The 13,733-nt window shown below is 36.2% G+C and overlaps 1 protein-coding gene across 1 annotated transcript in view; it reads left to right on the top strand.

Annotated features, from left to right (window-relative positions):
- TCF4 (transcription factor 4) overlaps nt 1-13,733 on the top strand; it is a 339,912-nt gene that overhangs the window by 113,903 nt on the left and 212,276 nt on the right. The window contains exons 4-5 of the mRNA XM_004683915.2: nt 1,012-1,073; nt 4,021-4,117. Coding sequence (XP_004683972.1) covers nt 1,012-1,073; nt 4,021-4,117 — 159 coding nt within the window. The remainder of the gene's footprint in view (nt 1-1,011; nt 1,074-4,020; nt 4,118-13,733) is intronic.

The raw sequence follows: 13,733 nt of genomic DNA, 5'->3' as shown, positions 1-13,733 counted from the left end.
TTTCTTTCTTTCTTTCTTTCTTTCTTTCTTTCTTTCTTTCTTTCTTTCTTTCTTTCTTTCTTTCTTCTTTCTTTTTTTTTTAAAGATTTACTTATTTATGCATACAGAACTGGGGTACAGACCAGAGGTGCAGGGGTGGTGAGAGGGTTCACCAGAGACTGGTGGGGAGCAGAAGAGGCAGATTGACCAAGTACAATGCTGAGGGGAGCAGTAAGTGAGACAGGAGAAGTCTCCTGCACCATGTGAGTCACCTCCCTGGCGGACAACTGAACTCGTGCTGCAGTGTCGGCAGCCAGCTTCATAGTGCTGCACTTCAACCTGTTTCACCACCATGGGGGGCCTACATTAGTAGCTTTCATTGCCATGCCCCAATGCCCAGATTAAGGACTGTAGGCCAAGGAGTATATTTTTTAAAAGATTGAAAACCGAGGTAGTGCTAGCTTAAAAAATCTTTTAAAATCCCCTAACATGTTTGTAATGCACTGATGGAAATAGCGGATTTTTTGGGGGGGTGGGGGGAGGTGTCTGGTATCTTTGCCTGTTTTCTAATGTGGTAAACCATGACTCTCGAACAGAAAGCATCCTAGAGCAGTCTGGTATGGGTGCTCCCAATGTTAGTATGAATATTTCCCTTAATTTAACTTTTTTTCCCTTGCATATATACTAAGGTTATTTTAGTGTATTTTAAAATTTATTTTGTCTAAAATATTTTAATAAAATTTTGGGTGAACTTTTATGTTACGAAAGTTGAGGCTGTGAAACACTGTGAAGTATGGAAGTAATTTTTATGTTCATACCTCTGGTTCCTGAGGGTCCAGTTCATTTCTGCTGTGAATTTAAATGAGTTAATTTAAGTAGATGGGTCAGAAGCCACTATCATCATGGTAGCCCTGTGCCTGATTCTTAATTAAAGGCAACAGGAGATTAATTTGAAACATTAATTTAAAAGTGCACATACAAAAGGCAAGAATTATTGCAAGAAAGCCTAAAGAACTTTTCTCTTGTCACTAGATGTAGAAGACAGAAGTAGCTCAGGGTCCTGGGGGAATGGAGGACATCCAAGCCCGTCCAGGGTAAGTATATCTGATCTTTTTTTTCCTATATGCAGACACCTTAAATATGTAAATTGACAAACTAAAAGTGAGTTCCTCTCCTGCGTGTGTGCGCACACACACACACATCTGGGAGGTACATACACACGCTGTTTAATGAGGATTAGGTCCTCCTTGAAAATTTTATTCCATTATTTTATTGGCTACTACTATAGAATTTGACACCTGTTATACTTCTGCCAACCGGTAGAAATATCTTTTATTATTTGGCCTTATTTTACTCGTTATCTAGGTAATATATTGGAATAAAATGACAACTTTATAATTCTGAAGATATATAGCATGAGGTTCTTTTCTGCGCATATAAACTACTTAACAAATGTGAGTTGATTTTACTCTGTAAACAAGCATATTATTCCACCAGTGAAGCCTTGGGTTATCAGTTGAATACATTTCATTTCTTTGGTCTCAAGTTTTTGCTGTTCTTTTCCTCCATGTTTTGATGGATTGTTTTGGTGGAATGGGGAAAACTTGGAATGGACCTGGAGTGGAGTTGTCCGTCTGTGTGTTTCTGTATGTGTATGACCTTGAACATATGATTTTTGCCCCTTTGCTCCTCATTTTCTTATTTTGTAAAATAAAGTAGAAGACTAACTTAAATGTATGTGTGTGTATCCAATGGAGTAATTTCTAGACGCTCAAAAATCCACATCAGTTTTTATAATATAATACCCCAAAGTGAAAATAGACCTACAGCACATAACAAAGCAGTCATCTTCCTCGTCTCTGCATCATTTGTGTAGGTGAAGCCTTCTGTGGGGAAGGTGACTTTTTTTTTTTAAAGATTTATTTATTTGTGCATACAGAGCTGGGGTACAGGCCAGAGGCTCAGGGGCGGTGAGAGGCTTCACCAGAGACAGAGTGGGGAGCAGAACAGGCAGAGTTACGAAGTACACTGCTGAGGGGAGCAGCGGGCACGTCAGGAGAGGTCTGCCACGCCATGTGGTCACCTCCGGGGCAGGCGGGAATCGAACTCATGCGGAAGTGGTTTTAGCTTCTCAGTGCTGTGCTTTAACCCACTGCGCCACCAGGGAGGGCCAGAAGGTGACATTTTTATGGTTAAGGCTTAAGATAAATTTGGGGTTGGGGAAATCTCAATTTTGGCATAAGAGACAGGAAATATTATCATGCTGTCCAAGTGAGGACATTTCAGCAAGCCATGGTGCTACATTTCCACCTGTTCTGCCTATGGTTTGTGCTCCTTTCTATGGTTTTCAGGTTATATACTTACGCTGGGCTTACCAGTAGCTTTGCTGGACTTGCACCATCTGTTGAGCTTGACATGATAATGCATTGTATGACTGGTTCCTTATATTACAATCTGCACTTGCAAAATAAGCCCGTTCCTCTTGACAGCAAGTGTAGGAGATGACAGTATGTTTCTCTATTGTTTAGTTCATTCTGACTTAATAACTTAGGGTTTCTGTTTTATATCCAAGATATCTGTATTGTTCTGAAAACAAGGTTCATTTAGGATCATCCTAATTTTCATTAAAGGTCATATCTTTTTTTGCTTGTAGTTTGGTTTTGAAGCACGACTTTGTTGATTTATATTTTCTAAATCCAGGGAGCTTTCATGAGCAAAATTACTTTGACTGATTTGTACAGTCTTGCTGGACACTCTTGCTAAATCTCTTCTTGTTTATCCTGAAAAGATATTAACAGCTATCTTGCAGTACTGGGTTGAGTTTTAAATTAGATAACATATGTTAAATTTTTAGTATACTATTCGCTATGATAGAGACACTGAATAAATAATTAGAATTTTGCAATGCCTGGTATAGAATGAGTATAAAATCCTACTACAGCTAGGTATTTAAAGTGGTAATATCTTGTTATACATTGTCATATTGGCAGCATTAGAGTATAGTATCATTCAAATTAATTTTTATAAATGAAGAAAGTGGTTGAAAATAGGGTTGCTTGAAACACTAACGGTGCTACACATTCTCTAGTGAAATTACATGCATTTCATTGTTCATGCATTTCATTGTTTAAGACAGTATTCATCTTTTTGTGTGGACAGATTCTGCCCTTTGGTTAACATGCCAACTAACACTTCTGAGTAAATTTGACTTAGACTTTATGGGCAGTGCAACCCAGCTGAGCAGAATCACTTTTTTTTTTTTTTTTCCTTTTTGGTCACTTTATGTACCTTCTTAGATGGAAATTTGAGCCATATAATATAGAAGAGCTTAAGTAATTTCTTTATGTTCTCAATTTCCTCCATTAAAAATAAGTGGATGGACTTTATTTTAAAAACATTGGTTTAATTTTGAATTTCAATTAAAGCAATGAGAGTTCATAGTATGGATAGATTTTTACCAATGTTTTAAAACTGATTTTTGTGCAATAGTCCAGAAATACTAAATAATGCTGAAGTTTTGATGTTCATATTGGAACATTCATGGAATGTTCTTAACATTCTTATATATTAAGTAATTATGGAGGGATCAGATTTTCTTACAACTGTAGTAACAACTATACAAATTATTGAAATTTTAGTATTTTTAAAGCCAATGCTGCTGTTTAAATGGCTTTACCTTCATCTTACAAAAGTAGGCTATAGATAAGTTTCCCTTAACATGCTATTGCTTTTTAAAATAACTTAATAATTACAGTAGATTTCATGTCAGGTGTTTTATATGCATTATTTTATTTAACCATGTCAGCAACGTCATGCAATTGGTACACTATTATTATTCCCAATATTTCACTACTCTTAGGAGGAAAAACTGAAATTTAAAGATTCTAGTACTTTTTCTTACCCACTTATACCTGTGATGATACAAGTTTTCTTATAATGACATTCCAGGGTAGAAAAGCTGCAGTCAGAGGTATGATTAGAAGGACTACATTTATGTGCTTACTTATTCGTGTAAAACATATGTTGCTATTTTATTTACAGAACTATGGAGATGGGACTCCCTATGACCACATGACCAGCAGGGACCTTGGGTCACATGACAATCTTTCTCCACCTTTTGTCAATTCCAGAATACAAAGTAAGACTCATTTTAAATTAATATCAATTTTTGGAAAGCTTTTGTATTGCAGTAGAAAGGAAAAGACAAACCCAGATAGGTGTTCTGTGTTTTGAAATGTGGGCTTTTAGCCAGTTCACTTTAATAAATTTAACCTGCAAAAAACTATCAACAGACCATGCTTAGCAATTACCTATTAAAGAATGATGTTTTATAGCCTGTGGAATTACCTAATTTCGTGATACTGTATCTACATGGAAATTTTGTCCTCCTTAAACATAAAGCACTTATCCCAACTTAAGCAGTACAACAATAATTTTCTAGGTTAAGGTTGTTGAAGTTAACATGGTGATTATTTGTAGTGAAGACCTTAGTGGGCTTGCCTGCTGGTAATTATATGTGCATTTATATAGTCACACAGACATACATATGTATATGCATATTCAGTGTTAGTTTGGAATTATCAAAGGAGTTACAAAACCCCTTTAATAACAGGTTCAGTGTTCTTTAATCAGAGTGGTGTGTTTAAGTGGAATTGTAAACTGATGTGTATTGATTATCAAGGAGTGAACTTTAGTACCAAGAGTCCAGTTCGTCCTCATGTCACGGAACACAGGCGACGTGCAGTTGGAGATGGATGGTCTGTGAGTTTCCAGCATGTCCTTCATGTTGGCCTCCTCAGCATAGTTTTCCTTGACTACTCTGTAGGGATGTTTTTTAACAACAGTAGCTTGAAGAGTGGGAAAGATCATTCACAAAGACTTAATAGTAACTTAGGTTTTGATGGAAAAAACTAACTTTGTTCTAGTAAATGGGCCCTTTTTAACAATGTTAGTAAATATTTCAATTTGGCCAAATATTACTGCAAATTCATCAGTAAAAGAAGCTAATTTTTTTGGCACAAGCTGTTGGACCATACTTCAAGGAAGACACACAGCCATAATTATAACATTCTGAAATCATAATTACAAATGCTGCTAAAGGATGTTCTGATTTTAATTCTTGAAAACTGTACTTGTTATTTAAGGTTTAGGTAGTTCTTTAATTTCAGTCATATATTTTTAAAGCATCACTCTCCAATTCATCAAAAGGAATTTTAACAACTTATTTGTAATGGGTACTAGCCGGTGTTTGTGACTTCAAGTGTCATCCCAACTTTGAGAACCAGAAGGCTATGTTGGATCATAGTTTTTATAGTTGGTGCTTTCTTTCTTTCTCTTTTCTTTTTACGGTGAATTTCATAGTTATGTCTTAACTCTGTAGCTAAAACAAGAATCCCAGTTTTTTAGTGACTTGTTGGTAGAGAGGTGAAATGGTTTCCTATCTTCAGGATATATAGTTACAGATGATTGTATATCTTTGTCAACTTAAATTTTTAAAGAACTTCAGATGCTCAATAATAATAATAGTAATCTGAAATTCTAACACCATTTCATTTCTTGCCTCACCCAACTTTATAATACATAATGAAAGATTAATTTGAAAATAATAATCTTGAGAAGTAGTACCTAATATTAAAGAAATTCCTTAGAGGATTTAAAAACTACCCTTGGATGAGCAAAAATAAGTAAAAAAGAGTAAGTAAAGTGCTACTTACCTTTAGAAGTTTATTTTATGTACATGGAAAAAGTTTTCCTAAAGAACAATTTGATAGATACGATGGAATGTGCCAAGTGAGACAAAGATACTAAATACATAAGTGTTCTTGTTCATGTGTCTTCATGGTAACTACTTTACAAACCAAATTCGTTTTTTCAATCCAAACAGTATTTAAAATATACGTGGGCCCAGAGTCTATAGCTAGGGCAGAGAGAGCTGACTCTTTTCACTTAGTTGTTGTTTAAGCTGAAAGTCCATGTCAGCTGTGTTCCTTTATCCTGTCTGCCCTCCTTCCCATTAAACTCTTAAATATGGAGGCTAAGACAGTTGCTCGCATTGTGAGAGGAAATGCTACTATGTCCGGGAGGCTCCCACCCACTGTTCCCGATGAAAGGACTTCTCTGTTAGATAAGCTGTCTGGTCTGAAACATGGCTCTTTATTGTTTACAAACTGCTACATTTTCCACCTCAAGCAGATTTTTGCACAGAAAAGAATTGTGCTTGGGCTAAATGGTTTATCTGACATTAACAGTGCAGTGTCAGACTGGGGTCAGGGAAGTCGCCCTCAGAGTGAGAGGCCATGGTGCAGTGTGCAAAATAAAGGAAAAAGGAAGAAAAGGACATTTAAACAACTATGAAATATCTTGCATTTTTAGTTTGGAGAAGAATTTTTAAAAAATATTCTTAGAGAACTGACTATGATGTTGCATTAAAAACTCTTCCCACCGCTATAATTTCTCACATCCCAACCGCCTTCTTGATTGGCTTGAGTGTCTAAGGCTAGATTCAGGAAACAAAGATTCTCATTGATTTTACTCAGGCTGCTGTTTATTTTAAATGAAACTACTTTTGAGATGAGCCATACTTGCTGTTTTGCTGTACCTTTAAAAGAGAAGATAGATCGTTGTAAAGAAATTTAAGACAGTGTACAAATGGAGACAAAGACAGAATAAGACCTATTAGTGTAACCAACAAGTTGAACTCAGTGTATTCTCGTAAGTATTCTTGTGTTATTTTCTAAATATTCTTTGTGTCCAAATCCATATCCTTTGTTACGATCTTAGTGGACAGTTTAAAGTTTCTGACAATTCACTCAGATGCTTTAGTTTTTTATTAAAACGACAAAGGATTTCTTTACATGTCAAAGACTTAATTCTGATGCGATGTCACATTAGAGTAAAAGCAATAGCATCAGAAATAAATCAGCCACTTTATTGGACCAGATTCTCTATTGTCAAATCAATCAAGCCTGTGACTGAATTAGGCGTCTGCTACAGAACTAAGTGACACTAATTTTACAGGAAAGAGTTATTAACTACATATGACCTGTTTTTTTTTTTAAGTAAACTGTTCACTTAGTGAGGTTTTATTTTATTGTACAGATAGAAAAAAATAATAATGAACCATTATTTCTTACTTTGGGGGTTGAATTACTATATATTTTGCTTTTTATGGCAGTACAGTATTTGTTGGAGAAATGATGCGTATTGCTAACATATTTGCTCATAAACTCTTTACTGGTAACAAAACCCTTTATCACAACTCTGAACTTTTTGATTTCAAAAGTGATTTTTGCATAGCTGCTAAATTTTTCATGATATAATATTTATGCGGCATCAAAATACCAAAACTCACTCTATTTGTGTAGCTCAAACGTAACACATAATGAGATAAAAGAAAGCAATAGATTATCTCCATTAGTTTATTCTTAGGAAATAAGCTTGCATATATGAATATTATATCCTATTTGGTAGTTTGTGAATTACTAGCTAAAAATTAATAAATAGAAAAATTCTTGTCTCTATTCATGCATACCCAAACACCCCCTGCCCCAATGCCTGTTATTCTAGAAGGATGAATGGTGTTTTGGGCTTGAGATGTTGCATTACTGCTCCCATCACTATCTTTAGTGACAATTCCAATACAAAGTTTTGAGAATTGATATTATGTAAATCTTTTAAAGAAAAATGTAACTGAAATAAACAAAAAAGACCCTGATTTAAAAAAAATATAAGTGTGCATGACCTTTTGCTTTTCTTTTGGTGTGGAAGAGTTTGGAGGAGTTGGGAGTTTTAGTATTGACTCATCTAGCTGACTGCCTGCATGGACAATTCCTGTACCCTGTTACCTGACATTTCCTGAGCCTTCACTCATTGCTTCCGTTGGGTAAAGACGCGCAAATTAGTGTTTTTATTTTGAAATTTCATGTCCTGTTATACTCTACAGAGAAAACTAAACATTTCTTCCTTGGGATTACTTCTGATTAGCACTGATAATAACCTACGCTTGATCTTTTGGAAACTTGTTCACTGCTGTTTTTAAACAATTTGATTAAACCTTTACAGGTGGTCACTGGGTAGATTTCAAAATATGCTAATAGGTCAGAGGGGCCATGGTTCTGAGTCTTGTCTTTATAAGAGGATTATATGCAGTCAAATAGTTTGTAAATCCTGGCAAAAGCTATAAGCAGAGTATGGATTTTGTTTAACATTCCTATTTGTTTGGGGTTTTTTTGGCCCCCACATTAAGCTTTTGCAGGTAATTGTTCAAATATTTTTACAATGGTAGGAATATATTTTCTAGCAAAAAGTCTTTGATCCAAGGAAGGATCTAAGCATGCCTTTTCCTTCTATTGTTCCACACTCTTAATTGAAAAGCAGATTGTTTGAGTGAGCAAGTTGCCAATAAGATTATAGATGTGAATTGGTAACTGAAGGATGTGAAAAGTGATACTTTTGTATGGCTGGGTGCAGCTTAGTTCAACATCAGCTGCTATGTTTTTACATGCCCCATTGTGACTGGTTCAGTTTCCTTATTGTGGTATTTGGTCCTAGTCCTACTAATGGTACCTTACCAGCACAGTAATTTCCTACTGTAAAGTGACTGGTTTCTAAGCTAGCTCAGTGCAACATTTTACTGCAGGATTAGATGGAGGTTTCAGGCAGAACTGAAGAAAGCTGCTGGCTTATAGGATGACCTTTGAATCTCATCTGGGTTAGCGGTTGATATTTTGATTTGGTTACTGTAGTCATATTGTGACAGCTGCTAGCTCATTATAATTCGGTTTCACTGCTCCGTTTGCCTAGCAGGAATATTTAGGTTTGTATTACTTCAAAGTGTTTATGGCTACCTAGAGTTTAGCCCAGCATAAAGGTGAAGTGTTGTGAACATTTTGAAATCCCAGTGGCAAATCCAGTACCACAGTCTTCTTATAAAATGGAGAATGTGAGTTTTTCTCTTCATTGTAAAACTGGAAATACCCAATGAAAAGGCTCTTACTAGGAAAACTGTTTTGAAAACCTTAAAGTACAAGGGAAAAGAATAGTCACAAATAAACAGTTTTTTCAAAGTATGGGTACCATTTAACATGGTCTCTTAGTCTGGTGTTTTTCTTTTCCCCATGCAAGAATGTAAATATTTGAAAATAACAAAATGTGTATAACAATGATCATTTGATATTTGAAAGTGCCAGTGATCAGATGATCCTTTAGTAATGCCATGAAAGTAGAATTGGGAAGATATATGTTAGCACTAGTATTTTAGTTCACTTTATTAAAGTGTTAGAAAGTTAGAGGGTGATAGCATGCTGTTTGCAAGTTCATTAGTTAGGAATGTCTGTGCATTTTCAGTATTCTTTTTACTGATACTTTTTTAGCTTCACTTTAGCTTGATAGCATCTGTTGCACTGATAATATGGGACAAGCAATTTTTATAAGATGTTTAACAGTGGCCATATTTGTTGTAAACGTCATTTGGAACTTTTTTTATTTTAACTTGGTGAAAGGTCTTTACAAAATGTTAGTAAGGAAGAATATTTTAAGGATCATCCAAATAATTTTATTAATTTTGATTTTGAAGTGACTAATTTTGATTTTGAGAGAGGTTTGACTTCTGTTTCGCTACACTTGTCCGTCGGTCTCAATTCGGCTCTTTCAAACATCTTTACAATAAGAATGGAAAGAACCTTTAGATGATCTCTGAGGTAATTTTCTCATGTAATGGCCCATTGATTTTTTAGGTTCCCTTAAAGTATATAATAGTTTAGGTTATCCTTAAACTATTTTTTACTTTACAAGATTATTTTTTTTTCTAATTCACTTCAATTTTATGATACTTTGAAGTAACTTTGCAAGTGATGTTTCCCAAATGTAATTTTTTTTTTAATCTTGATTCAAATGAATGTCTCTTTGGTACCTCAAACATTCAAATGGATGTTTCTTTGCTACCTCAGTTCAATCAAAATCTGTAGATAAGGGATTGGATTCAAAGAAGATAAGATAATAAACTTACAAAGTTGTATCACCAAGTGGTAAGTGTTAAACCAGGGCCAATCAATGGCTGGGGTAAAGTGGCAGGGTCTCAGTAAATGACTGTTAAATGGCTTTTCTTTTTTTCATGAAAAAATTAAGGAATCACATAGATAGGATTTAGGTCCTGAAAGAAATGTTTGTAAATTGAAGTAATATCTTCATTTTAATGTATCAGGAAGTAAACCCTAAAACACAGAAAGTCAGAGAAATTCATTCTATTCTACTCTATTCTTGATCACATAGAATAGTCTCTTTATGTCAGGAAACAAACTGTTACAATCTGGTAGATTTCAGTTTATAATAAACACACCCCAGGTTATTTATAAAAGGAAATACGTGCAATCAATATATTTTGCAACACCACTGAAAAAGGTTATGTTTCCAGCATTTAGATAAGATAACTTGTTTCCTCTTGTCCAGCCAGTAAACATTTCTGTAACTCTTTCATTGGTCTGACTTCCTTTCCATCCTTCCGCCCACTCTGTGGTATACTATATTTCATGTCGTGGTAGTCAAACACCTTTATAGTCAAACCAGGTGGACTTTGTCATCCAGTTGTTATAAAATTTAGAAGAAGTGATACCTGAAACATGTTTCTTGAACAGAGAAGTGTAGATTTACTACATGCTAGAGGGGGATTTTCTCATATAAAAAGTTGACCCTGAGAGAAAATATTTATATTTTCAGTACAAATAGAAAGTAGTTTGCATTGGGGGGACTTTGTTTACTTGGAAGTGATGGGAAAGGTGAGTTGGTGGTGTGAGAGTGACTTTTCTCCCACTGTAAGTTTGGTGGTAGGCTGCTATTCAGCCATCACAAAGTCCTGTCTCTGATTCTTTTGGCCTTTCTCTCATTCTCTGAGAGCACTATTTTCTAGCTTCAAGGTGTCAAGTTTGGGTTTGATGCAGAACAGGGAAAAGGTGAGTTTGGCTATGTGATTTCATAGCTCCCTAAATTTCATCACCTTCCCTATCTGTAGCATTTAAGGGGAGAGTGAGAAAGCACATAATAACCTCCCCACTCTACAGTGGGGAGAGACATGGTAAAGGGAGTTAAAAATACATGTCAAGCTGAGCAACTTTGAGTGTTTATTTAGTTTCTTTAAGAGACCATATATACTTTTTCAAGTTAAACAGTTTTATAAACTAAGAAAGCTCAGACTTTCATGTAGGAAGAACAACATACAAAAGGATCTCGTCTCCTACTTCTTGTCAGCAAATTCAAGAGAAAGAAAAAGCTCCATAGAATAGAAAAGGTGTTGAAATGAGGAAATGAAGAAAGTACAGGCATGAGGGTCCACATGGGAGGAGTCTGAGGCATATTGTTCTTATCTTACCTTTATTGCCCTCATCTCTAGGAAAGGCAAGGCAGCCCACCCCATGTTTATTACACCACTCAGAAACTTCTCTTTTAGATCTTGAATTCCTACCACTCTGTGTAAAATATTGAGGTCACACAGCAGAACCCCAGCTCATGCCACCAGCCTTTTCCATGGTCCCGGTGTTGCTGTGGCTGAGCCAGAGGTCACTACCTACTCCACGTCAGACCAGAGCTGACTTTGTGGAGCAGCCTGGTCCTGGGAGGTGCTACCATGTCCTGGCAGCACTGCCAAATGCCCTCCTAGGAACTTTACTCCCCAGGAACTTAGCCTGCCCTGTCAGTGTGAGGCACGCAGTCCAGAATGCCCAATGCCTGGGGCAAAATAGCAAACAGTAGCTCAGTTTTGTTGTAATATGTACACAGTTGTACATATTGATCTTTAATATGAAAGATTAGATGCCGCCTAGGACATTTAATTTTAGCTCACATGCCAAGACTACATGAAATTGTGGTTAGAACTGAATCCAGCTTTTGGTTAGACATTTCCTACCTCTGTTGGGCACAATCACGGATGACTCAGCCTGACAACATCACAGGTCGGTACCATCTACAATGAAGGAAAACAGGCTATTGTTATTTAATAGCAAAATATTTCTCTCAAGTTTTTTATTGGAAAAATGGTTTCATTTGATTTTGCCTAAGCATAACATGTAAAACATGTTTGTATTAGCATTAACTAAAATCACATTCCTGGACTGGATTCTGGGGCAGGGGTATAAACACTACATTTTTAGTTTCTCATTGCCCCTCAACTCCAAAAGAAACATCAGTACAGTTAAGGAGGTCCTGCACCTAACAACCATGAACATTGTCTGCCTGAAGTGCTGTTTGGACCTTCAATAATAATAATCCTGTTTTCTCAGTTCACATTATAATCCTCATTTTAGTACTGCAGCAGCGAAGGAACTCAGTTTTAAGCACTGAGCTTTGAGAGACATTATAGAATAATAGACTAGCTGAGCGGTCACTTCAGCCTTGGACTTGACTTTCCCACTTAATGGTGACGGACTTTGGATAATTTTTTCAATGAGCTTCAACTTTTACATTTCTAAGAAGTGTCACTTCTACAACCCCAGAATCCCCATGAGCTGTGTAATTAAGCCGAGAGTAGGTTCTCTAGTCACATTTCTTTTGATATTATTTGAGAAAAAAAGATTGATCCCTGCCAGGGCCCCTGTGTGGAATTTGTAGGTTCTCCTCATAGTCTGAGTGGGTTTTCTCTGGAGGCTCTAGTTTCCTCTCACATTCCCAACACGTGCACATTAAGTTAGGTTAGTTGGTGTGTCTTAACTTCTTTTTCCTGGGTAGCGTGAGTGTGGGCATGTGTGATGCCCTGGCATGGGAGAACCTCCTATTTAGAATTGGTTCCCACTCTGTGCCTTTAGGAAGGATAGATTCCAGCCACCAGAGGTCCTGAAATAAAGTAGGCTGGTGAATGAATGAATGAATGAATGCAAATAACTGGTTTTAAAAGTGTTTTGGGCCTTTATTTAGATGTGTTGGTGATGTTTCTGTGGCCAAAAGCATTAGGGGCTTAACTCTTGATTTTCTCAATTAAGTCTCTGATTAAGTTGGTTTCCTTTTACATCATTTCTGTTAAAGTAGCAGCCCCCAGAAACTCATCAATGAGGGTGTTAAATGAGGACTTACTATACATTGTAATGATTGCTCTGCTCTGTGATTATTAAGGTATTACATGGATACACAGTGATACTCTGTCACTTTGTCTTTACTTAATTGAAAAATCTATAGGCTTTGGGTCTTGGGTGATAGCAGTTTTACAGCACATTTACCTTCTATTGAAACTGGAACAGAAGGCAAGATGAGATAGAGATAGTATAGACTATTCAGCTCTCTTAAACATCAAGGCCAAAATGAAAAGTTCTCTTTTTTAACCAATCCACCAAAAATAGTAATCCTAAAAAATAAGTATCTCTTTTGGGAAAACTTTGTTAAATTCCTATGTGCCCCTGGGTAGATTATTTGCATCTAATATTTTTCTCTCCACGTTAAATGTTCTCAGGTTTCATTTTTTTTTACACATGATGGAAACACCTCTCTATGGTTTGTGAGCAGTGAGACTAAGAGCCCATTGACAAGCTGAGATTTCTTCACCTGCATTGTAGGTCATATAACAAATGGAGTAACCAGTAGGTGGGATTCTTTTTATCTCGTAGGTACTGTTACACATACCTTCCATGTTCTCAGAAATGTGTGGGAAACACTCCTCTTCCTTTTTAGTTCTTTCTTCTCCAGAGCAGCTAGGCATACCATGTTGCCTCTTGTGATTACTTGCTCATTTCCTTTTAAGTTTCTGAGTCCCTTCTAAGAAAAATTACTTTCATTTT

The sequence above is a fragment of the Condylura cristata genome, unplaced genomic scaffold (genome assembly GCF_000260355.1).
Source record: "Condylura cristata isolate star-nosed mole 26May11 unplaced genomic scaffold, ConCri1.0 scaffold00016, whole genome shotgun sequence".
Taxonomy (NCBI): Eukaryota; Metazoa; Chordata; class Mammalia; order Eulipotyphla; family Talpidae; genus Condylura; species Condylura cristata.
Note: the sequence above shows the minus strand (reverse complement) of the source record. Positions and strands in the feature narration are given on the sequence as shown.